The sequence below is a fragment of the Ceratotherium simum genome, chromosome 28, assembly GCF_057802395.1.
Source record: "Ceratotherium simum simum isolate JZ-2026a chromosome 28, ASM5780239v1, whole genome shotgun sequence".
NCBI lineage: Eukaryota > Metazoa > Chordata > Mammalia > Perissodactyla > Rhinocerotidae > Ceratotherium > Ceratotherium simum.
The window spans coordinates 28,538,534-28,564,327 of NC_141927.1; the positions used below are offsets into that span (position 1 = coordinate 28,538,534).

General features: G+C 34.5%; 1 protein-coding gene across 2 annotated transcripts in view; it reads right to left on the reverse strand.

The window, feature by feature from the left end:
- Positions 1 to 1,056: 1,056 nt before the first annotated feature.
- The window catches only part of PURG (purine rich element binding protein G), a 36,083-nt gene continuing 11,345 nt past the window's right edge, over positions 1,057 to 25,794 (reverse strand). The window contains exons 5-7 of one of the 2 annotated variants that reach the window (XM_087418487.1): positions 24,824 to 24,850; positions 22,102 to 22,113; positions 1,057 to 2,185 (exon numbers count right to left, since the gene is read on the reverse strand). In XM_087418487.1, coding sequence (XP_087274613.1) covers positions 2,074 to 2,185; positions 22,102 to 22,113; positions 24,824 to 24,850 — 151 coding nt within the window. In that variant the 3' untranslated portion in view covers positions 1,057 to 2,073. The remainder of the gene's footprint in view (positions 2,186 to 22,101; positions 22,114 to 24,823; positions 24,851 to 25,794) is intronic. The other variant, XM_087418486.1, reaches the window with a different exon arrangement.

A 25,794-nucleotide genomic window follows, 5' to 3' on the forward strand; every position in this document is an offset into this window, starting at 1 on the left:
TGACTATGAGGATAAAAATTAGAGATCTTTTCATGTAGATTAAAAAGTAGATTTTTTTTCCCAAAATCAATTTATTTATTTTCCCATTCTTCCAGAAAATCAGAACTTTTCTTTTGATTAACGGGCAAAATATTACCACAGAAATAAAGATACTCTAAAACATTCATAGACCTACCTATATTCTCTCTCTTTTTGATTAAAGAAAACCTGGAATTATTTCGTAGCACATTTATTATTTGCCAGTTTTCATAAAATGGAATCCTGTAGTTACAAAAATATACAGTAGAAATATCTGGGGAGAGAGGCTGTGATTTAGTAAATACTGCATTTGTTCAAGATAGTCACAGAGATGCCAGCCCAGTGTTCACTCGGCTCTCTTCTCTAAACTTCATTTTCTGATGTTAGAAGTTAGACAGGATTTAATAACTATCTGAGGCAAAATTACTGTGCCTTACACTCTTTATATAACAAAGAACCAGAGTGGCACGGAAATGTCGTTCCAGCCGTTGGACCCACTAGATTAGAGTGATGCCTTTGACCATCTTCTATTTGAGATCAGTGATTGTTGCTTAAGGAGCTTTAATAGATTTATTTTGATCTTTTTAAATTTAAGGTTACCCAAGGGTTGGGCAAAATACCAAAGTCAGAATGCAAATTGGCACACTGCCTTAATATTGAATTTATCTCTGGCTTAGGAGAAACAGCCCTGTGCCCTCCTGAGGACAGCAGCTTCACATGTCCTACTGCTGTGATTCTTAGCGCAGACGCTAAAATGAAAAATCCAATAAAACCACTGTCTGGGGTCGTGTATTAAGCCATTCTGGCATGTGATATCAGTTTGTCCTGGAAAGTTCCAATTTGATTTTTTTGTCCTTATTTTCATACATGTGGAGGGGAACTTTTACTTTAAAGATCAGCATATAGGAATGGCCTTTTCAATATCATCTGCGTTGCAGTAAAGGTTTTAAAGGCATACTTGCTTCCATTGCAAATGTTATCTCATGGCTCAACCAGATGATAAAATTTTACTAATCAATATTAAAACAGACAAAGGCACTCAGTACAGTTTTGGTCTTCTCAACTTATTTATTTCCAGGTCTGACAGGTCTAGTTATTATAGATGTAATCTAAACTTGATTTAGAAACCAAGTCGACTGGATTTAAATTCCTAAAGATACAACAAATTTTGGGGAACAAATGAAATAAGATGTACTTTTGGTTGATATGAGTGCCCAGTAGAACTAATCTGTTCTCTGAAAAATAATAGAGAATCCAAACTAATATATATTACACATATAAACCAGTTTATTAGATTGTCAGTGATACTTTGAGACAAATTCCAGTTTTTATTTGACTTCATAGAAACAGAGGAAGGGAGGAAAGTTTTAAACTTCAAGCTTTGTTCAGCATGTGTGCAGTTAGCATCCACAAAGCACCATTGGATATGGAAGAATTAGCACCACAGAATTTTAGGACCTAACTGTTGACATGCATCACTGAAAAACTTGGAACATGAAAACTGAAGTGGTACGTGGTATGGTCTATTATAAACAATACAAGGCAATGTATGACTTGTTTTCATACGGTACAATACAATCACCAATCAATGAGAACCTTTTGCGTACAAGACAGGACAAAAAACACTTTGTACCCTGTTAACACTAAAGCAGTTACAGATTTAAAAACATGTTTCTTGTGAGAGGCAGTGGGTTGAAATGATCCCTCCTCCTCAATTTTTAAATTCAGAGTTATATAGTTACATGATCTCTTAAGAAAGTATTTTCAAATCTATGTCTCTTTACCTCAATGTTGACAGATGGTTTTTTGAAAACTGAAAGGCTTGATGAATTAAAAAACAAACAAAAAACCCCGAAAACCCTGATAGAGTGAAGAAGTGCTCCAGTGTGGTGGAAGATATGCCACATAAGATCAGTTTGAAAGTGAGGCCAATGGTGTTGCCACTTGTCTTCCCTTCCGTGGAGGAATGTCAAGTATAGAAGCCTTGCATTCACGATGAACTTCAGTTCATTTCCTTCACCGAATGCCTTTGTTCTGAAGTGTAACATAAGACATTTATTCCTTATTCCTCAACTGTTTTTGTAGTGTCATAGGGCTGTTCCTTATGCTGGATTTGACAACAGTGAAAAAGGTTGATATTCTCCCTGGATTTAGGGTAATTTTTGAGCTAAAGAAAAAATATTAATTATAATTTAGCATATATGAAATTTTAAAGGGAGTTTCACTATTTTTCACAGTATACACCCATAATGAATATCATTGAAAACCTTTCTATTAGAAAACATGTAACAAACCCTCAGTTTTAAGTTGTGTCTAGGCCAATTTTGGCATATTAGAAGATACTGTATAAGAAATGTGCAATAATAGATAGATACAGGTATATTCATATCTTGATGCATTGATGCCAAGGAAAAAATATTTTTACTCACCAAGAGAAGAATATACCTTGAAGCATCTATGCAGACACATGAATCAATCATGTATCTGCCCAAGTTCTAATTCTGGAATAGTGATAACAGGGTCATTTAGGAAAAAGTACTCAATTACAGTATGGCAGCAATTTTATGTTGTATATATTTAACAGCAAAACATTTTTGAAAATAGAATCAGTATTATACGGTAAGTTTACAATTAACCATTTTTATACTTGTAATACATGCGTTTATTTGTTTTCCCAGTTGTTAAAAATCCCACGAGGACCAACATCTTTCAGAACAATAATCTAACATTAAACAAAACCTTCTAAGGAAAATATTTAGCATCACAAAGATTTGAGAAAAGTCTGTTATTCAGCATCACAAAATACTCAATAGATCTACATTTAAGATTGTTCATGCCATGACATTAACACACCTTTGGGTTATTATATCTTATTTAAAAAAGAGAACAAAGAAACAAACCAAAGAACTGACATGGAATTTACCTTTAGTCTTTCCTGGGTAAGGGTAGACCTCTAACAAACTTGACTCCTTTCTGTACCATGTAATGATACAGCATTTACATGTAGTAAAACATTTAAAACTAGTGAAAGAAAAATGGCCACCAGAGAGAAAGAATTAAAAATAAGTAAAATGATAGAAATACGTTTTTTACTTAAGTGAACTACCACCAAACGAAACAGAAAGCAACATTTGTTCGTTTTGAAATATTCTTCTGTTGAAAAACATTCTTGGAAAAAAGTTAGCCTAACCTTATAAATGTCAGAAAGATGTAAGGTTTAACTTGAGAAAAAATTCAACTTTTGAAAAAAATTATCCTATGCTTTTTCTGCTGAACCAAATCCACCGTATAAGTCAACTACTAATTTTCTGAAGAGGAAACAGCTATACACAGCAGCACATCCACATTATTGATTTAAATTTGATAATTCACCAGGCATGGCTGACTTGAGCACAGAAGAAACAAAACTGATTTCTTAATGTTTTAGGGTTACATTAAAAGAAACTCAACCAAAAGAAAATTGAATTATGGCAGGCTGGCTTAATAGTTTTGATTGCCTTTATATTTGACCAACATTTCAACACAAGGTAGTACCAATTAAAAATAAGATTTAAAAATAAAAGCTGTCTAAAAATTGCTCAATGAAAAAGTCTTCAAATTTTACAACATTTTAACCTCCAATGATTGTAGACTAACTTAGACTAACAGTTCTGCCGTTATCACATACACTTTTGTTACTTGAGGTTTATTTCTGTGTTGTTCATTGGTTAAATTATGTAATGCAATTTTCTCAGCTAAAATCATTTGAATTATTACATTATATTATAAGAAGCTTTAGAAAAACACATAAATAGGATACATTTATAAAAGGATAAAGAATATTTTATGGGCTTTTAGGCAATTTCTATACAGACAAATAGCTAGTTTAAGGTAATAAAGTGCCTTCATTTCCAGGTAATTAATTTTTCACTAAAATATTTTAAGGCTTTATAAGAAACTTAATATTATCAGAAGTTTGATAGTTTATGGGGTTATACTATTAATTAGCATTCTTTCATAGTCTATATTTTATTTAATCTTTTAATCCATCTTAGCTAATTTTTAATAACGGCTTAAAATAATAAAATTTGAACTGTAAATTCTGAACTCATTTTGTGAGGAAAGGGAAAGATGTATAATTTCTAAATGCTGTGATTTGTATATAAGACTTACATGTGGCTTGTGAACAATCTAGTTTATGTCATAATATGCAGCAGCCAATGCCCCTCAAAAAATTCAACAGAATATTTAATCCATGGCAAACAGGGCTATCATTTCATTTATTCATATATTCTGTTGTCTTTACATTTAAAATGATTGTGCAGCCTTAGATGAAAAAATCTATAGAAAATCTAAGATGAATTCTTCAAATACAGGCACAATGAATATTTTTTATTGCAATAGCTTATGCATAATCCATATTGATGCTGACATCTAATGTTAAAGCATGTATATTTGTTTTCATTTGCTTCTACTACCCATGGATGTATCATAGTAAAATACTGGTAACCTAATAGAAGTATATATAATAGCCTATCATACAGAATTCCATTTCTTCTTGTCATTTCTCTTTGGAGGACATGGGGGTATTTTAAGCACAGCTGTGTACTTAGTTGTCTTGGCAGCTCCAGATTTCAAGAGAGATTATGACTATAAGGACATCAACTACTCAATTGGTTATAACTAATAAAAACTAAAATGTTTGAATATTCTTTTTCAGGAATTTAGTTATTTTTATCAGAAAATTAAAGTCAGGCACCAAATTAAATGGTGACGGTACCTAAAATGCTTTTCTAATTACCACTGGATTAATTTAAAATGGTATTTAAATTAAAAGTTTTTGAGATTAGGATGGAAGAGGAAAGCTAAAACTCATTGCAAAGAATGGTTTAAGTTAAATGTTCTACGTAATTAGAAAAAACAGGAACTACCAGTAGGAAAAAAGTGCTAGTCTTCAAATTGGGTCTGGCTTTGCATCTAAGGCCTAGTAAGAGTAATTCCTGGGAATTAAAAAAAAAAAAAAATTAAAATGACATAAACCTTTATAATTGCACATTCCTTTACCAAAGTGCCACAATTTACCAATTTTTTTAAATGCACACAATGCTACTTTTCAAAATCTAAGTATATATAAAGTTTTTACCTTTTTCATAATAGTATAGTACAGTTTCACAAACTTAGCACAAATATAAGCAGGAAGATGAATTATAACTTTCTAAAAATAGTGTAGTGTGTTTTAAAAAAATAACTAAGAACATTTGTCATTATGAAGATTCAAATCCAAGTATAGCCAAAGCATTCCCATAAAATGTGAAAACATCATGAGAGGTTATTTAGGCAAATTTTGGTAATACTCTGCCATGCAATGCACAGACATTATATGCTTTTTTTTTTAAAAACATTGGTTTAGTCATCCTGTTTTTATCTTACTACATATTATACTTACTTTCTTCAATCACTGAAGTGACCATATATGTAATAACCGAGTTTTGAAAACAGTACTAAACACTAAGGTTTCTAGCTTAATTGTTCATTCCTATTAAGCACAGCAAAAATGTTCGATGCATGGGTTATTAATTTTCATGCTTCTATCTCTTTATTCTAAAGAGAAACACTAAATGGAAATGTACAGAGATAATATAATAAGGACCAAAGGACAATAGAGACCAAAGCACCAATATATGGGAGCAAATAAAATAAGAAGCAACTGTGTGGAAGTTCTCCATATTATTAAATTTGGTACATCAGGGGAAGACAATAAAAAATGAAGATCCCTTTACCATGTAATAATTGTATTAATATATATTTTAAAATAAATGGCACGCACATAAAGTTAAATTTTTAATATTTTTGTTGTTTGGGTGTGATGAAGTTAAACTAGAGAGCCGTCTCATTACAAACTGAGACCAAAAAAATTATATTCTTCAGAAGAAAGAGAGATGTAAGATCATGATTTCAATGACAGGTTATCTGTCTTCTCTTATGCCACAGGCTAAACACTGTGATGTAGTGTCTCACTTAACTGGGGTGAAAAATGCTGCTAAAAACATAACAGTGCTAATGTTAAAATTAGGATTAGTTCATAGTCATGGAACATTAAATGATGATCAAAAAAGGACTCGTTCCTTTTCCTACAGTTTGAGAATCTCAATCTTGCTGTAAGAATGACCACATAAAAACACCTGAAAGAAATGCCCAATTCTATAAATTCTTCATCTTCTGAAGCTGTGGAATGGCATATAAATTGGTATCCTAGTCCTCTGAGAGAACTAACAAACTTCAAAAACATAAGTAAAATCAGAAAGAATCAGGCATGATAAATCACCAATAAAAACTCCCCCAAACCCAACATACTGATAGGTTAATCACAGAAAGGATAGATATTCATCCTATACAAATTAAATGTAGTTTAAATAGTAGTTTCTGAGTATGAGAATATAACCCCTGTTCGTAAATAATAATCTTGGATAGTGGCAGCATTTAAAAACTGTTAAGAGAAATACTTCAAATAAACATTGAAACGCAGAATATTCTTAATAGAAGCTGTAGATATGTGGAAACTTCACACTATATGTGATATTCCAACTATATTTAGCTCATGTAATACCCCAAATAATATAAAATTTCACAATCTCTCTTGCTAATACAGATATTTTCTTGACTTTGCAAAAACGAGGCAATCGTATTTACCTAATTTAGCTTTTCCCTGGTAGCAGTCCTATCATGATGACATAAATACTGAGCAGACCTATAAGAACTGTTCCTACCACATAATTTAATCTTGTTTTCTATTATTCAGCTCTTTTATAGCATTTTTCATTTCCAAAATGCACACAACTAGTTGTAATAGTTATTTCTCACTGTATCGCCATGAGGAAGGCCAGTTAACAAATTGCTTGTGCAGTGGTGGAGCGACACAGGGTTGTTAGAGATCTTACGTATCTTCCCTGCTCTGCAGGTAGTTATCTAGCATTGCCCTATGCTATGTGTCTATACCATATGCTCCTTGGGGCCAGAGACTGGATCTTGTCTGCTGTACATCCAGATCTGGCAGTGTGTTTCGCTCATGCTGTATGCAAAATAAATACCTGTTGACTTAATGAATGAGAAACAGAATTGAAAAAACAGAACAAAGAACCTCAACATGCTGCCCATTGCTCCCCACCGCCAACCCCCCACCGCCCCACCCTCGCCCCACAACTGAAAAGCTGTGCTTGCCCACTCTTGCTTCTCTACTACAAAAGGGTAGGTAGTATTCTTCGTATTAATAAGAGGAGTATTGGGCCAGGCCCGTGGCTTAGCGGTTAAGTGCGTGCGCTCTGCTGCTGGCGGCCCGGGGTTTGGATCCTGAGCACGCACCGTCGCACCGCTTCTCAGGCCATGCTGAGGCCGTGTCCCACGTACAGCAACTAAGAAGGATGTGCAGCTATGACATACAACTATCTACTGGGGCTTTGGGGGAAAATAAATAAATAAATAAAATTAAAAAAAAAAAATAAAAAAATAAGAGGAGTATTACTCACGCTCAAAACACTACAGCAAAGCCCACGCAGTATGTGTCCTCCAGCATATCAATGACATGATTGACTGTTACTACGACTACTCCTAAAACTTTCAATTAATCACCTTTCCTTTTGCCAAGTATTAAAACAAAAGTTGTGCTCCTGCATAGGACTGACTATTCTTTTCTTAAGTTAATTTGGGCATAAAGAATCAATGAAATAATCCTCACAGCTGCAATCATTAGCATGAATATGGGAAGTATCATAAGGGAATGAAAAGACAGTTACACATATACAGCAAAAGGAATTGGGGACTAGAGATTCTCCAATTTTTGGAAATTAGTGCAGGAAAGGTAAGATCCTTGAGACGATAGGAGTTTTAGTGAACTAGGTGAATGCTAAGGTTAAACTAGATGATGTCAAAAGTCTTTTCCAGCTCTAAAATTCTATGTTGTCCTAACTGGTTCCTCCTCTGATATGATGGGAATCTGTATAGTATTCAAAATATATTTTATTTTTAAGAAAAAAGGATAAACTTGTAAATTTTTGATAATCTGGAACTCTTAAACAACCGTGAGTATTAAAAGTTTTCTTGAAAACACCATAATCCCTTCTTTTGTAACAATACCATGTAAAGCCTTTTAAATCCTGAATAAATCTACTTAAATTATGTCAATATAGTGTGGATATTATAAAACTTTGTATTGTTGGCAAAATTAGTAGCTAGGAGTCTGCTCCTGCTCCCGCTACTTTATACGGCCATGTCCCCTAAAGAATAGGTCTTACCAATTAAGTACAATTCATGACTTCATTTCCAATTTCAGAGAGAGGAAGGTGAAATTATTTCTTGTAAAAATTAGAGTTATGGTTTAAAATCACATCAGTAGAAAAAACAAATGATAATGGTATTAAGTTTGAATCTCTAATTTAAATTGCTGTCCATGTTAATAAAAACAGCACTATTAATGAGAACATTTTGACTAAGTAACAAAAACATTAATTCCAAAACTAGGAAGGAAAAATGTAATTTTTATTAGCCAGAACCATAAATACGTGGGAGGAGGAAAAATGATTTCCTATCAGCTTTAATTTCTGCTAAACTAGGACTTTTCTTTTTTTTTGTGAGGAAGATTAGTCCTGAGCTAACATCTGTGCCCATCTTCCTCTACCTTATATGGGAGGCCACCACAGCATGGCCTGACAAGCGGTGCATCAGTGCACTCCCGGGATCTGAACCTACGGACCCTAGGCAACCACAGCAGAGTGCACGCACTTAACCGTTGCACCACCAGGCTGGTCCCAGGTAGGGCTTTTCAAAAACCCTTCAAGCAGCGTGTACTTACTGGGAAATCAAGCTTACAATTCTTTTTTTTTTTTTTTTTAATTTTTATTTATTTATTTATTTATTTTTTTCCCCCAAAGCCCCAGTAGATAGTTGTATGTCATAGTTGCACATCCTTCTAGTTGCTGTATGTGGGATGCGGCCTCAGCATGGCCGGACAAGCGGTGCGTCAGTGCACGCTCGGGATCTGAACCCAGACTGCCAGCAGCAGAGCGCGCGCACTTAACCACTAAGCCACAGGCCGGCCCTCAAGCTGACAATTCTTTATTTCACAACCTAAGATCTCTTTACCCTTCTAACATTAAACTGGTATCATTACTCATAATCCACTGGGAACAAGGGCCATATTCTCATTTTTTCCACATGGCAATAAACTTTATTGGCAGTTAAATAAAATTAATTACAACAACTAAAATGATGATGAACTGCTTAAAGAATTCATGCATACTGCTTAAAAGTAGTTATTCGACTTTATAGTTTAGAACATATATCTTTGAGGCTTAGTATGATAGCACTGCAAGTCCTCCTTATGGGTTAAATTATACAAATGAGATTCTCTTGGTAATTCAAATGGAACTGCCTTTTTATGAGAAATAAGACTTAGGCCAAATTCTACACTAAAGTAGGTCATGTTAAAGAGAAGTTTCATTTCAGTATTTTTGGAAGTATCAGAATGAAATACGAACGTGGTAAAATAATTGAGGAACCATAAGGAGAAAAATAAACCAGCCTTGATGGTCTAGTGGTTAAGGTTCGGTGCTCTCACCGCTGTAGCCCAGGTTTGTTTCCTGGTCACGGAACCACACCACCCATCCGTCAGTTGTCATACTGTGGCAGCTGCGTGTTGCTGTGATGCTGAAAGCTATGCCACCGGGATTTAAAATACCAGCAGCGTCACCCATGGTGGACAGATTTCAGTGGAGCTTCCAGACTAAGAGAGACTAGGAAGAAGGACCTGGTCACCCGCACTTCCAAAAACTTGGCCATGAAAACCCTGTGAATAGCAGCGGAGCACTGTCTGATATAGTGCTGGAAGGTGAGAGGATGGCACAAAAGACGGGGCAGGGTTCAGCTCTGCTGTCCACAGGGTCACTCCAGGGTCGCTAGGAGTTGAAATTGACTCATTGGGCACTAACAACAACAAGGAGAAAACTAAGTATGAGAGGGGAGAAGAAAGTGTATATATTTAGTAGTGGGCAGAAAGGCAAAAGAAATGAGAAAATAAGTAGATGAGAGGGACTCAGATAGTGGGAATAATCTAAAACTTGATTAATATTCTCTCAGTAACCTAGCAAAACTTCTTATTTCATCTGAGTGCCTTCCTTTTTCCATAGGACTGATACAAGCACTGTAGTGCTATACGGTTTTTCTTTCCCTTGCTGAACAGTTGTATAAACATTGAAAGTGCCTGTTGTGATGCTGTTGGTATGTGACTTAGTGGTTCTGCAGCTCCTTATTTTAGAATCTTAAAGGTGGAGATGGTAAGGACTGAGATGGACTAGCCAAAGGCCAGCTCAATTCTCTCCTTTATTTAGTTTTGTCAAAATTCAGACTCCTTTTTGGTAAGAATAGAATTCTCTTGAAAAAGACAACAGCAGAGAGTAAAAATCCACCCTTTAGATCTAGTGGCACACAATTTACTATGGTTTGCTAAAATCACAGCATAATCTTTGCTTAAATTTATTGCTGCTCCCCAGAATCTCAATGAATCTTTCCTTAAAATGGCAAAATTTAGGTGAATTCAATTAGAATTTTCAGGGAAAAAAAATGCAAGCTGGATGTTGCTTTCATTGTATCTACTCTCCCCTCATTTATATAAATTATGGATCCAAGTGAGTTTCTAATAATAAGACTGAGTTCATAATGTCTACGTTATATAATTTTAAGAGCTCCTAAAAGTTCCCCAGGCATCACCATATTGATAAACAATGAAAGCATTCCTTCCAGCATGTTTTGATAATAGAGATATCTTAGGCACTATCTCCCCACCTGGAATTATTTTTCACATTTACTTTCTGAGTCAAAGCAGAACTATAAAGTGAAGGAAACAATGACAGTTCTATGGCCATTGTAATTGCAGAAGTGAACTTTCCCAGTATCTCTGTTTTTTTTGTTTTTTTTTGTTTTTTTTTGTGAGGAGATCAGCCCTGTGCTAACATCTGCCAATCCTCCTCTTTTTTTTTCATGCTGAGGAAGACTGGCCCTGGGCTAACATCCGTGCCCATCTTCCTCCACTTTATACGGGATGCCACCACAGCATGGATTGCCAAGCAGTGCGTGGGTGCGCACCCGGGATCCAAACCAGCAAACCACGGCCGGCGCAGCGGAGCGCGCACACTTAACCACTTGCGCCACCGGGCCAGCCCCCCAGTATCTCTGTTTTTAATACAATAATTTAGAGTCTCCCAAAAGAGTAACTCTTGATGCATATAATATTAATTAAGGTGGGAGAGTTGTTTGAATGTTAGGAGTACTGTCATTTAATATTAATATTTGAGGGTATTTTGTCCCCTCCATTCTTACTACAGGTTTGTAGCCATGATGTTAATAATAGTTATGTGTCAATTAAGATACTCAGAGAAGATCTGCTTATTTCTTGCCTGTTTTAAAAAAGTATCATCAGCAATAAAAAGGAACTATCTACTGATAAACTTAACAACAGAGATGATCTCAAAACTATTAGGCTGAGTGAGAGAAGCCAAATACAAAAAATACATATTAATTTATACGAAATTCCAGAATAGACAAACTAACCTGTGGTGACAGAAATCATATCAATGATTGCTGTTGGAAGTCAGGATGGAGGGAGGGTGCGGGTATTGACTGGGAAGGGGCACATGGCAACTTTCTGGGGTGATAAAAATGTTCTATGTTTTGATATTGATCAAAACTGACTGAATGGTACATTAAGATCTGAACATTTCACTGTATGTAAATTATACCTTAATACAAAATGTTAAAAAGCATTACTTCTAAACACAGTATTCTTGCTGAAGCATCAGAGGTTGGATGGCATTTTTCTGTTTTGCATTTCAAAATTTCTCCCTTACCACAATTTTTCCCATAGAGAGCAACCTACCCTAGAACGGGAGCCATGAGTAACAAATACTCTACAGAGGACATGGATTTTATATCAGGGCACCGAACCAAAACAGGTTCTTTATTATTGGAGAGAAAAGAAGAAAAATTCTTTTAGGGACCATACTAAATGTATCAGCTTGAAGAAAGGATATAAGATATTTTATGTTTAAAAAGTATCCTATAACAGAAAAGGTTTTCCAAGTCAGGTTTATCATTGTGAAAATTCTAATTTATACAGGCATAAAAAAATCAAATAATAACTCGGCTCAAATACTACTTAAAAGTGATCATGGTATTATGGCCTTCACTCTTTTCTTGGTTCCCTGAGGATGAGTGAATACTGGTAGAGTTGTAGTACTCCATTAGTATCTAAAGGAGACCAATAGGGGCCAGGCCTGTGGCTGAGTGGTTAGGTTTGGCATGCTCTGCTTCAGCGGCCTGGGTTCTCGGGTTTGGATTCCAGGCGGGGACTTACACCACTCGTCAGTCATGCTGTGGCGGTGACCCACATACAAAATAGAGGAAGATTGGCACAGATGTTAGCTCACGGCAAATCTTCCTCAAGCAAAGAAAAAGAGGAAGATTGGCAACAGATGTTAGCTCAGGGCATGAATCTTCCTCAGCCAAAAAAAAAAGGAGACCTATAAACTTAAAACATTTGGGTGGGAAGAAAATAAGATTTTTACCTTATGCTACTTGGTGAATAATCAAGTGTATATATAGTACATCATATTTTAAAACCATTTTGAATGCTAGTGGTTGGGGCTTAATTTATAAATGATTACCTCACCACTTCAAATCTAAGGGGCCATGTGTTCATCAACTTTAAAGAGGTTACATTCAGAATTAAAATATCCGATGAATTCCCAATTTCCTAAGAAATAACCTCATTACTGACAATTCTAAAAATAAATAAGTGAAAAAATTCTCTTGGTTCTGAGAAGAAAATAGTAATATCCTGAATAGAATTTATCTACAAGTGATGCCAAGTATTACATGCAGAATTAAAACCGTAATCAAAAGCCAGATAATTATTTCTCCAATTTATGTCTCTTTGTAATTCCAATTCAAACCCACTAAAGTTTTGTGTTGTCTTAAATTCACATGTCATACAAAGACATTTAAAATACATAATTTTACAACTTATCTTCACCTAAGATTAGAGGAAAAAAAATGAAAAAAGTAAGCAATTTCCCTAGCACAATGCCCGGCCTATGGAAGGAATTCAACAAGTATTTGTTGATTAAAAGAATGAATGCTTTCGTTTCCCTCAGATCGCTATTTCTTATCTCACATAGCAGCTTCTTAACGCACATTAAAAATTCAGTATGACGGAAAAGGAAAAGCATAGGCACATACTAAATGAGTAAAGAAAAAAAAAAAGCAGTATTCTGAAACCCCTAAGCCACATGTCATTATTGCTGCTACTGCTATAGTTGACATAAAAATTGCATAAATATAAATCGACACAATTGTACAACAACAATAAATCTATACAAGATAACCTAGATTTTTAACTATAAAATTTTCCTTTTAAAAACTCAATTAATGACACTAAAGATCATTGTTGACAACATATCTGAGATAGTGAGAGGTTTAAAGCTTCATGAGAATCAAAGAAGAACAGAATACCAAGTGCTGGAAGATAAAAAAGATATAGTTCAAGATTATCTGAAATGAGGAAAAGCTCAGTATCAAGATCACGATCTATAGGAGCCTCTTTATGACAGTAACTGAGGCCTAAATTATTATAGTTACTTTACTATCCTAAAACCAAGGGCTAAAGAGTATATCAATTATCAAAGAGCTATTTTTTCAGAGTTAAAATGACCCACAAACATAATCTTGTAATAAAGTTTTCAACTTTAAAATAAACAGGTGAGAAAACTCTTCTAGCTGAAAGAAAAAAACAAATATTCTGAATAAAGCCCACATACTATCTCCCACTGATTTTGAAGCAAAGTAATAAAGAAGAAGACATTGGGTACTGGAGGGACCACTTACTTAATAAGGTCTAGTTCAAGTTCTGAAATGACTAGTTAAACAACTTTGAAGAAGTAACATGACATCCTTAATATTTTTCCTATTTGTTGTAAAAGGAAGGTGTTACATTACTTCAAAGACTCCTTCAGGTAAAAAAATCCAAAGTTGATGGCAGATTTAGACAAGAAAATCCTAGGCTGTCAAGTCACTACGGATACCTACACAAATACTAGGAAAAAGGTAAATGTAATCCTTTTGGTAGCAGGGCAACTTGTCCCCATACCATGCAAATGGTCTAACAATCATCTTGTTTAAAAAGGAGACAAAGCAGTTCTGATTTCCTGCAGCAATAAAACTGTGCTTTGATATTTCCCAGTCTGTGGACAGCTTATTCATTTTCTTCATGATGTCTTTTGATGAATGGAAAATTTTAATTTTGGTGAAGTCTAATTTATAATTGTTTTCTTTTATGAAAGTTAGTGCTTTTTGTTTCCTGTCCAAGAAATTTCTGCCTGCACAGTTGTGTGCTTTTGCATTTGACTGAAAACAGCTTCAAGAGACTATAACTAGCCCAACTCCCTTGCCTCTGCTATACCTAAGAGTTCCTGTGGTAAAAGGAGGCTCCCTTCCAATTTTGCATAATTTTGTTATACTTTCTGGGGAACCATCCATTTAATGGCTTGGGAAGAATTAATGATATTATTAATACTTATTAAATGCTTATTATGTGACAGAAACGGTGCTAACAGCTTCATGTATCTTAAGACATTTAACTTTACGAAAATTCTGGTTGACTATAGGTTCTGTAAGGGCGAGGAACCTTATCTGTTTTGTTATTGATACATTCCCTGGACCTAGACAATTGCCCAGCACATAGTGAGTCATTAGCAATGCTGAATGCTGATTGAATAAATTCTCATAGTAACTCTATAAAGTTATATGATTTGCCCAAAATTACATAATAAATGACAGAATTTGGACTTCAACCCAGGACTAGCTGACACCAAGGTGTGTGCTCTTTACTATTCTGTACTAAGGCCACTGAGACTGCCTGATAACTCTGGGGGTACCAAGCACCTAAAAAATACAGCTGAAATTACTACTATTGCTTAAGGGGGTGGAGAAAATGGATTAAAATTATTGCTGTTTTATTCCTCTCATAGCGAAAAGCGAATGTGGAACTTCTATTAAGCTCTTTCTTGATAATCCTAGGCATATTGATCTTTTAATATTTATAACCACGTGATAATTTGTGCAGATTGAGCCAATATGAAACTTTTATGGCCATAGAAATATAGGGACAGAAAAATTCAATCTGCATATAAGAATTTAGAATTCAGCTTGCTAATGCCTCCTCAGTGATGCTACAAAACCATGGTTAACTGGGAATGCTCAGAGCAAAGTCATTTATTTAATGGAATTTCCTAGTCAACCACAGAGCTTTAACCACAATGCTTTTAATCCTACTGAAATTGAATCCTATTGAATATTGAATAAATACAATATAGTGAGCATGATTCAAGTTTGCGTGTGAATGAGAATACTTCAGCGCTCTAGAATCTTCACTGTTAACTATAATCACTGTGTCATGATGTCAATGAAGAAGATATGGATTCTTGAGTTAATCTGATAAAAACTTAGAATATCCCTTTCAAACAAGTTTTTGAGAAGGCCTGCTTCCAACTTATTATGTGGTCCTTTATCTCTTGTTCATAAGAATGTAGGAAAAAAATTCTCTAGTTGATTTTTAATTATTAACTGAACTTACTGTGCAAATGAGGTAGTTTTATCTCTTAAATTCTCTAACATTTTTGGAAGGCTACACTGCAATTCAGGTGCCATGAAAAGATTTGTGTCGACAGGACAGGAAGGGATCTGTATTCTAGTCATTAGGATCAAGTTCTGGAAGATTCCCTAAGGTGGTGAGCTCAGGCAGTAAGAGAAGAATAGAGAGGATCAAAGAGTCAATAACTAGAGGTAAAGAGGCTGAACCCAGGAAAGTGGTTTGTGTATATGGAGCACCAATATAATGACTTGATATGCCTTCTGCCAGTGCAGAACCGACAGCAGGTTGAGTGCCGAACGGAGCCTAAAGATGTGACGAAAACAGGAAAATACCTAGAATGCATTTCAAAAAACTAAATTTAAATTAGCTATAAAAATGTGTTTAATGTTACCAAACTTTGATTTCAAGTTTACCATTTAAAATTTCTAGTGTTGTTATGAAAGCTTCAATGAGCAGTGGGCTCCTTATAAGCCCTGGTATTTTATTAGATTGCTAAGTGAGCTACAGCAAATCATTTAAGCTGCCTGGGCCTATTTTCTTCATTGTTAAGTGAGGTTAGTGATACTGAACTAAACTAATCTCAATTAGTATTTTCATCAGGATGAAATGAGATACAGTATGTGAAAGAACTTTGAAAAATATGTCAAATTATATGTAAATTATTGTAATTTAAAATTCCATATTCTTTTTACATTTAATTTAATTAGAAAATAGTTCAGAATTAATGGCCAGTTACGGAAAAACTTTCAGGACAAACGAATCTTTTGTACCAGTAACTAATTGAATTTATCCATTAATGGCTTTTCATTGCAATGTATCTACAGTGAAAACTATTACAACTTCTGATTTACTAAACTTCATGGTAGAATCAGGCTTATTTCATTTGGCTAATACGCTGGTGAGATACTCATAGTTGAGAACATGGACGGATTTTTGTAAATCCAGATATGTGGAGAGAAAAGGAGTTTGTGAAGATATTGTATATGTGATGAGAGTGAAATAAAATTAAAGTGAGGTGGGATACAAAAGCCTAGGGCAGGGAGGGCCCCCCAGGATCTCACAGAAATCACAGCAGTCTTTTCTGATGAGCCTGTATGGGGCTTTACAGTCATCTCCAACCTAGTGCTCAGGAAGTCATTACCACTTGAATACCAGAGGCACATGAGATGAAACAGAATTATTATTTTCATCATAGGACATCAAAAGAGATTTGGAATGGAGAAGACAGAATTATTGCTTAAAATAGCATCGTTGTAGTTCTCTAAATTTGCATCAATATAATGTATTTTGAGTACTATAACAGAATGTAGATAATTAATCATATTTAAAGGAAAAATTGTTAAAGAGAAAATAACATACAGCATTTTATGATAGCTTCAAATACACTTCTCATATATACCAACACACTGCCTGGTACATGGCAGATAGTCAGATGAATATCTACTGAATGAAGAAACAGTTTGACCAGGCTCCAAAAGCTGTTTTGAATCAAATAACCTTGAAGATGGTACACTTAAAGCTAATGGCAGAGGAATATTTTTTTTTGTAAATTACTGTACTTCTAGTCCCTAGCACAGGGCCTGGCACAGAGCAGCCACTCAACATCCACTGAGTGAACAGAACAGGATCATTTATCTATTAAGCAAGGGAAAGAATATTTCTGAAGTAAAATTAGGATGTGCAGGAAACAAAAGATCCCACATTCTACCGCACCTTAATTTGTGAGTCCTTCTTTGAAATAAAATGACATAGTATTTATCAGGTTTTTAAATTATCACTTTCATTCTCACTTGTCACCATTTTGATTTGTCTGTTAAGTACCGTGATCCTGAAGCAACAAGATTTCAAAGGCAAAATAGGAACAGAAACAGTGGTGATTGAGCAAAGAGAGATGGTTTAAGTAATCAGCACAGGGCTGGGGTAGAAGGGAACAGAAAAAAAGGAAGAAACAATCCCTGGTTTTAAACTTCAATTCAAGTTAAGGAGATAGGATTTTTATATGGGAAACTAAGTTTAAAATTTTAAACATATTTAATCAAGTTTTAGGCTGTGTCTAAAAAAAATCTTTTGGAAGCAGAAGAATTGCCTATTTAGAGCTTTTGGTGTACAGGGCCAAAAGATATGTATATATAAGAATCCTATATATATATATTATCTATAGTCTATATATATATTAACTCTCTATTATATATTATATATATATAAAAATTAAGTGGCAGGGTGAAAAAAGAGGACTGGTCACATTAGACAGAGAAACAGCACACTGAGACACTTGACTAAAGCAACCATAACTAAATACAAAGGATGTCAAGAAGGAAAGGATGGTCAATAAATGTCAGATAAAACAAAGAGGATCTGCAGAAAAAAGAGACAAGGCCACAGAAGGAAGTTGAAGGTAACTTTAAGAGAAGTTTCACTGACTCCAGGGATAGAGAAATTGAAAGGTTCTTAGGGACCATCCACAATGGATGGATAAGCAAGCTGGGGTCCACAGAGGGTAGATGACTTGCCCCAGGCCCAACTAGAAGGCACAGAGCCAGGGCTTCTGAGCGATAACACAGTGCCCTTACCTCTATACCACACTGCAGCACACCAAGAGGGCAAAGGTGAGACCTTAGGATTCTTTAAATTCCATGAATGCTTGAAATAATTGTCCAAATAATACACAACTAAATTTTTTTGGCTTTATTAATTATAGCACAAATATAGTGAGTAATTTGGCATTCCCATTCATTTTATAGTTATTTTGTTACAAAATTATTAAAACTAACTTGTCATTTAGAACTGAATTATTGAAAATCTAATTTCAGAATCAGGTTGTGTTTACCTAAGATTGATTCATTTTTTCCACATAAAAGATAAAAAAGTTCCATCAAATAAAAAGGTGATTTCATGTAATGTCTCAAGTCAAATGCAAATCACCTTAATGGAAGGTACTTCTGGAATCCCACCTTGGTATGTCACTAAACGTAATATTTGTTTTTTTAAAAAAAAAATGAATCAAACAATAAATGGTGATTCACAAACCAAATTGCACATAGTTACCTAAAGACCCAAAAGATCCCTAAAACAGGAGTTAATAATGCTTGTTTAGTAACAGTTTAATAACGCTTGAAGAACAATAATGCAGACTAGCTTTAGTTAAAATAAATCAGAGGCATCCTTTACTCTAAGCAAATTTAATATTATAATTGATAAAGTAGGTAAATAATTCTCAAAAAAAGGCTCAGAACTTGGTGAATTTTCAGGCTGGAGTTTACTGTATTAGATAAAGATTCCTACTGGCAAAATATTAGTGCCTGGCTTATGTGAGAGACTACAAACAGAGGAGCAGTTAAGTTCTAGGTTGCTGGCAGCATGTGCCCTGAGGATTGCATGGTGCTAAATGAATTTCTGTGATTTAGGGGTGATAATGGTGAGTGACAAAGAAAGATCTTAAATAGTGATGGGAGCACTGTAAAGAAAGAAAAGTAATTGCTCGCTATGTTACTGAACCAGATGCTCCACAACTTTTGCTAAATCTTTTCAACTCAAAGAATTTTTTCCCCTTACTGAAAAAACATTTCTAACTTTATAATGGAAATGAAAAGAATAATGAGATTCAATTTTAAAGAATTTTCTTTGAAGTAAATATTATCAATATCTTGGAGCAGATCACTAAAGAAAAATCGGGGTGCTACAAAAATTATGGACTCATTTAAAATTCTAAATAAATTGCTTTGTCTGAAAAATTCATAAGAATACATCGATATTATGAATTGTTGAATTCATAAAATTAAGAAAGTTTCAGTTATCATTATCCAAAAATCATGATCAACTAGTTTTTGTGTTAGTTCCAAGATAATTTAGGCCAAGAAAAGGCTGACTTTTTCCTATGTCAAAATCATAAGCATAATACTCATAATTATACCATTTCTGGTTACTTAGATGGATACTGCTTGCAGGACTTCAAATTTTATTGACTTCTTGAAAAAATTTTAATAACAAAGAGAAATTTTTTGAAGAAAAACTTTTGAAAAATGAGAGTTTTAAGAATGTTTCTTGGGTTGAGGTTTTTCTTACTGCAAATGATTTTGAAAGTAACATCTGAAACACTCCATTTACAGAAAATGCATTTTTACTTATGCCTATTTCCTTCCAAATTATATTTCTAATAAAGCGGCTTAAAGGTAAAGTTTCATATTATACTAAGCAAAGATTATGAAATCATTTAATGACCATTAACACTGTCAAATTCCAGAAAAACTTCCAATCTACCATGTAAGTATTGAGAAAACCATCCTAGAATGTACATAGGAAAAATCTACAGAAATTCCAGGACTTAAGCCTAATTGTCCTGGTAACTCTAACTTCAAACCTTCAATAAACAAACAAATAAGCACAAAGTATCCCTTTGGAGTCCCCATGAGACCTAGAGTTATCTTTCCCTGTAAATCAGTGGCAAGCTTCCAGGATAAAATATTTTTCATTTGCAGTCACTCAAATATTACAAGGATCTCTTAATATAAGCACGGTTGCTTTATAATTGTAAATCTTTTTACATGTGAGAATTATAATAATATAGGATATAAGGATTATACTTGGAGAGTTAAGTGGCAATAACTATAAACCCATTCTTTTTTTTTTATTATTTTTTATAATTTATTATTTTTTTGCTTGAGGAAGATTAGCCCTGAGCTAACATCTGTGCCAATCTTCCTCTATTTTGTATGTCGGTCGCTGCCACAGCATGGCTGACGAGTGGTGTAGGTCTGCGCCTGGGATCCGATCCCATGAACCTGGGCTGCCGAAGTGGAGCGCGCTGAACTTAACCACTATATCACGGGGCCAGTGCCTATAAACCCATTCTTGATGGGAGAAGGGTTAAGCAAATATCTTGCCTATTTAAAAAAAGGTTGAGAAGAAAGTAGAGTGGTGATTGTCAGAGGATGGAGTAGGAGGATGGGGAGTTGTTTAATGGGCACAGAATTTCAGTTTTGCAAGATGAAAAAGATCTGGAGATTGGTTGTACAACAAGTTGAATATACTTACCATTATGAACTGCAGACTTAGAGATGGTGAAGATGGTAAATTTTACATTATGTGCTTTTTTTTTTTTACCACAATTTAAAAAAGTTGAACAAGACCAGAAGAGTGAGATATTCAGATTGACTAAGGGTATTTTTTCTACTCCTAATAACTTGTAAATTTATATCTAAAAAAAAGAAAAGATTGAGAAAAGTCATTTGGGACTTAAGAGGGTCAACTTGTGAGAAGGCAAAAGACAAATCACCTATGGACTTGACTCAGGCTGGAAAGACTCAGAAAATGTTTTGGTTGTGAAATCTGCAGAGTATGCAACCAGTGGTTACGTGTCAAGTAGTTTGAATTTGACCTTAGGAGGTGGAGGAGAAACCAGCACTCCTAGTGATCATTGCCCAGAAAGCTAGCCAATATGACAGTACAAAATCTTAGACGAAACACTTGGATTTATGTATTTAGCCTCTCTGTGTTTAAAGTGAGCCCTAGATATTACTTGTTAATAGTATAACCAAAAAATCCTTATCCATGGTGTTATCCATATACCATGGTGTTATGGCTGACAGTATTAAAACCTAAACAACTCCAACTGGAAAAATGATATAGAAGAAAGGATGCAAGTGTAAGTCCATGACAAAGAATGGCCTCCAGACCACTTGTATCAGAAAGAGACAAAAATGCCGATTTCTGAACTTCACCCTGGACCAACCAAATCACAATCTTTGGACATGGGGACCCGAACCTACATTTTTAATATGCTATGTACACTAGTGTTTGGGAAACACTGGACTAAATTTTAAAGGCAGAAACTGTTATCATTTTAACGGAGGTTAGAACTCATTAGAGACAAATATACAGTTTAATGCTTAAGGGTATTTTTGATGACATCATCATGGCCATAATTCTTTGACTTCCTCAGAGGCACATTAGAGACTGGATTAAAACAATCTCTTTGAAGTATTAGAAGAGATACATTCCTAGGTGAGTCAAATGGTAGTCTGTGCTGCAAGAGCCAGCTATCTGGCTAAGCTTAGAATTTCTAGAGCCACAATGAGAACATTTGTAGCTCTAAAGCAGGCATGACAAAGAGCAAATATTTGGCATGAATGCTGTTCTTCTCTCTTTCCCTCTAGATGCAGATTTCAAATTCTCAACATAGCACTTTAGGGCAGCCAATCAATTGTAGTAACAAATAAGATGAAAACAACTTGTCGTTACTTCTCCAGGGGCATGGAAGTGGGGGTGGAAAGGATTGGGCTCTCTTTAAAATTTTGCACACACACACACACACACACAATATTTGTGAAGAGTAAAATTTACTTAGCTAAATATTTAGGAATGTGTAATACAGATATAGTTTATAGACTTTGGTGTAATACATTTCAACTTACTCAGATTTCCCTCTACAAGGTATTATTATGTGTCCACTGAAATTTGGAAATGTTACAGTATCATAAGAAAGTACAGATGATTGGAAGAAGTGACAAGAAAAAGTGGACCCTGCAAGTGAGAACTGAGTTTCATATTGGTTCACAGTAGATCCCTGAATTTAGATATTATTGCCACAGCTACCCTTTTGCCCTTTATAAAGCCTTGAAACTCTCCAGGAGAGAATCACACATACTATTTGCAGCAATAATCAACTTAGTTGGAAACTTGTTCTCCAACACAGAAAATTTAAGATGAAATTAGCAAACTATGTTGTTTCTTTCCATCTTAAGTTAAATTAGCAGTGCAAGAAAAAAAAAATGGAGAATGAAAACATTATTTTATTGCTTCAACCTTTAAATACAATTTAATCTGGATTTTTATAACGAAAAACTTTATTTGATAATATCCAATAATTTGGTCTTCCTATTTATTGCCCTATCACTTATGTCTTTCAAAATAAACCCGTAGCAGGTACTTTTGAAATAGCAATATAAATACTTAATTTATTCCTTCATATAATTTTTTCTGGCAAAAAAAAAGATTAAAAGTGAAAATTTTCTCATGAAAATTATAAAAGCTAGACTTAATTTTGCAAGGCAAATTTCATGAAACCTATCTTAACTAATTAATTTAATTAGTAAAGCTCATGAAAATTTGAAAACTGTTTCCTATGTTGTTTAGCAATAACATGGGGTGGGAGGAAATAAGTTTTTTCTTAATATATTTTTAGAATAATACTAGAAAAATTGAAATCACACTTCTTTATCCAATCTGGTAAACAGAAGACCTGAATACAAAAGTTCAAGCAGGGCCGGCCCCACGGCTTAGCGGTTAAGCAGGCGCACTCTGCTGCGGCGGCCCGGGTTCAGATCCATGGCGCGTGCCAATGCACTGCTTGGCAAGCCATGCTGTGGCGGTGTTCCATATAAAGTGGAGGAAGATGGGCACAGATGTTAGCCCAGGGCCAGTCTTCCTCAGCAAAAAGAGGAGGATTGGCACGGATGTTAGCTCAGGGCTGATCTTCCTCACACACACAAAAAAAGTTCAAGTATTATTCCCAAGAAATTCTGACTCTCAGTGTTGAAAAGAATCTTTAAGGTAATAACAGTGCATCTTTTTCTGATTCATTAATTCCCTTTATGCATCCTACATTAAGTGCATGTCTAGTCTCTGTCTTAACTCCAGTAACAGGGAAGTAACACTACTTCAAGTTTGCCCTCATTTTGAGCTGAAATCACCTATAAATCTACTCTAAACTTCTATCCTGTCTGAGGCCTACTCAGATTATAATTCTAAGACTTAAATTTTTTTGAATCTAAAATTTAAATTGTAGCTATAATACAAACAGGTTAGAGAATTAAAAAAAAAGTCACACTGCTTATAATGATCCTTTTGAGTTGATGACTATTTCTGTTACATCAGCAGTTAATCTTTTTCACAACTATGTATTCATTCATTGTTTTGGAGCACTAATCATTGAAGGGGTAGTAGTTGGAGAGAGAAGTTAATGAACTTGCAGAACTGCCAAATGTCTATATATAAATTAATTTAGTATTTCTGATAGGATGTGATCCACTAGAATGACAGCTATTAAGAGGTTATGTATAGTTATATACTATATTAATTATATAGATTTATAATATACAGTTTTGTTAATTTTGATCAACACATTAATTATAGAATGTCCACGGGTTGGCAAACATTATATAAATTATTTTTAAATACGAAGTACGTTTTTCAAATAATATGCTGAGTGTCCAAGAGAAGTATGTCTAAATTTAAATCAATGGGTCCAATTGTTAATTTGAAAAAAGTACCATAAATACACACAGTATATATATAGTTCCTCTATCCTAGACATATAGATAGGACACAGGAAGATGGTGAAAATATTATATGCTTTTAAAAGAAATTAGTATATTTCTTACCACTTATATATCTTAAGAGATAATCAGCATTTTAAGCTTTAGCCTTTATTTTCTATTTACTTAGCCTATTTTAGTAATTATGAACCATTTGAACTACATGACGTATGTCACAAAATGAAAATTAAGGGACTAAATTAATTCTAAGGTCCCTTCAAGTCCTAAATATTTAATATTCAGTAAAACTTGTATTAATAATTCTTCAGTATAGAAATTATTCACTTTCCTTTACTAAGATTTATACACCAGAGTTATTTAATACATTAAAAATATGCTTCAGTCTCCATAAATTAGAAAGCTAAGCTTCTCATATAAGGATTCATAATTGTTAGTTCCCATAAGAATTATCTCAAGACAGCTGTCAAAAAACCAGAGGGGAATAGGAAAAGTTAGTAAATCTAATGAAAGAATAAAAAGGGAAGAGAATAATTTTCACCTAAACTCTAGGCAATTTATAAAAAATGTTGCTTGTTTTAAGATTTGTAAACTTCTCAAGGCAGAATGAGTAGCACTGAGTCCTCTTTCTACCAAGATGCTACAGTTGTTTTGACCAAGTTTCTCCTTCATTATCTTTTATAGTTAAGGTAAAATCACGTCATCCTGGGGCAGTGGTTCTTAAAGTGTGGTCCCCCGATCAGGAGCATTGGCTCACCTGGGAATGTGCCAGAAATGCACGTTTTTGGCCCTCTCTTCCTCCCTCCCCCAGACCTACGGAACAGAAACTCTGGAGGTGGGGGCCAGCGATCTGTGGTTTAACAAACCCTCTAGGTGATTCTTAATTACACTAAAGTTTGAAAACCACTGGCCTAGAGTAATGGAGAAAAATGTGTATGTATCTGTAAATAGAGCAGTCATCTCAGTTTATCCTGCTGGAGTTAAGGAAAAGAAGAGGAAACTTGGTAATTAAATAGGAAAATAAATGGAATCATGTAGAAAGCATAAGATGGCAGAAAAAGTTGCAAAAAACAATAAAACTCTCACCAATATTGATAAGACTTATTTCCAAACCAATTTAACATAACCAGTTGATTTTGGTTCATGAAAATGAAATTGTAGACCTATAGTGAATAGTAATTTGTCTCCTCTCTACTCTTGAGGGTAGAATTTGGATGAGCCATCTAGATTCTCATCATCCGATCCCTTTTAAAAATTGACATTTATTTGAAATAGTTGGTCGGGATTAGAGAGGTTCAATCTGTAAACTATACTAAAGATCAAATAAGATGTATTTATTAGCACCATACTTTAACCAACTAGATGAACCCTCATATAAGCAACTGTCTCTTGGTGGTACTAGCCCCGTATATAGGGAATAGTTTTGGATAAAATAATTCCCAGTAATCTGAGGCAGATTTACAGTGGTGGTTGGGGTTAGATTGTGCTTGATTAGTTAGGGAGTGAAATTTCACAGTAAGTCTTAAAGGCAGTCTGGCCTAAGTGAATGAGCACAATCCTTAGCTTGGTGTCAGTATGGGTTCAAATATACTAGTTCTGAAATACTGAATAAGTTTCTAAACCTCTGGGAAATTATATTATAATGGGGATGATAATAGGGTTGTTTATGAGGATTGGAAATAACAGACATAAGGTGCCCAGCAATGCCTAGTGTATGGTAGGTATTCAATAAGTAATAGGTATTAGTACTAATAAATCTTGATTGACTCTTCCTTTTGTTACCACCTTCTCCTTAAAAATGGTCATGGTGCAACTTTTCTAGAGGCTAAATTC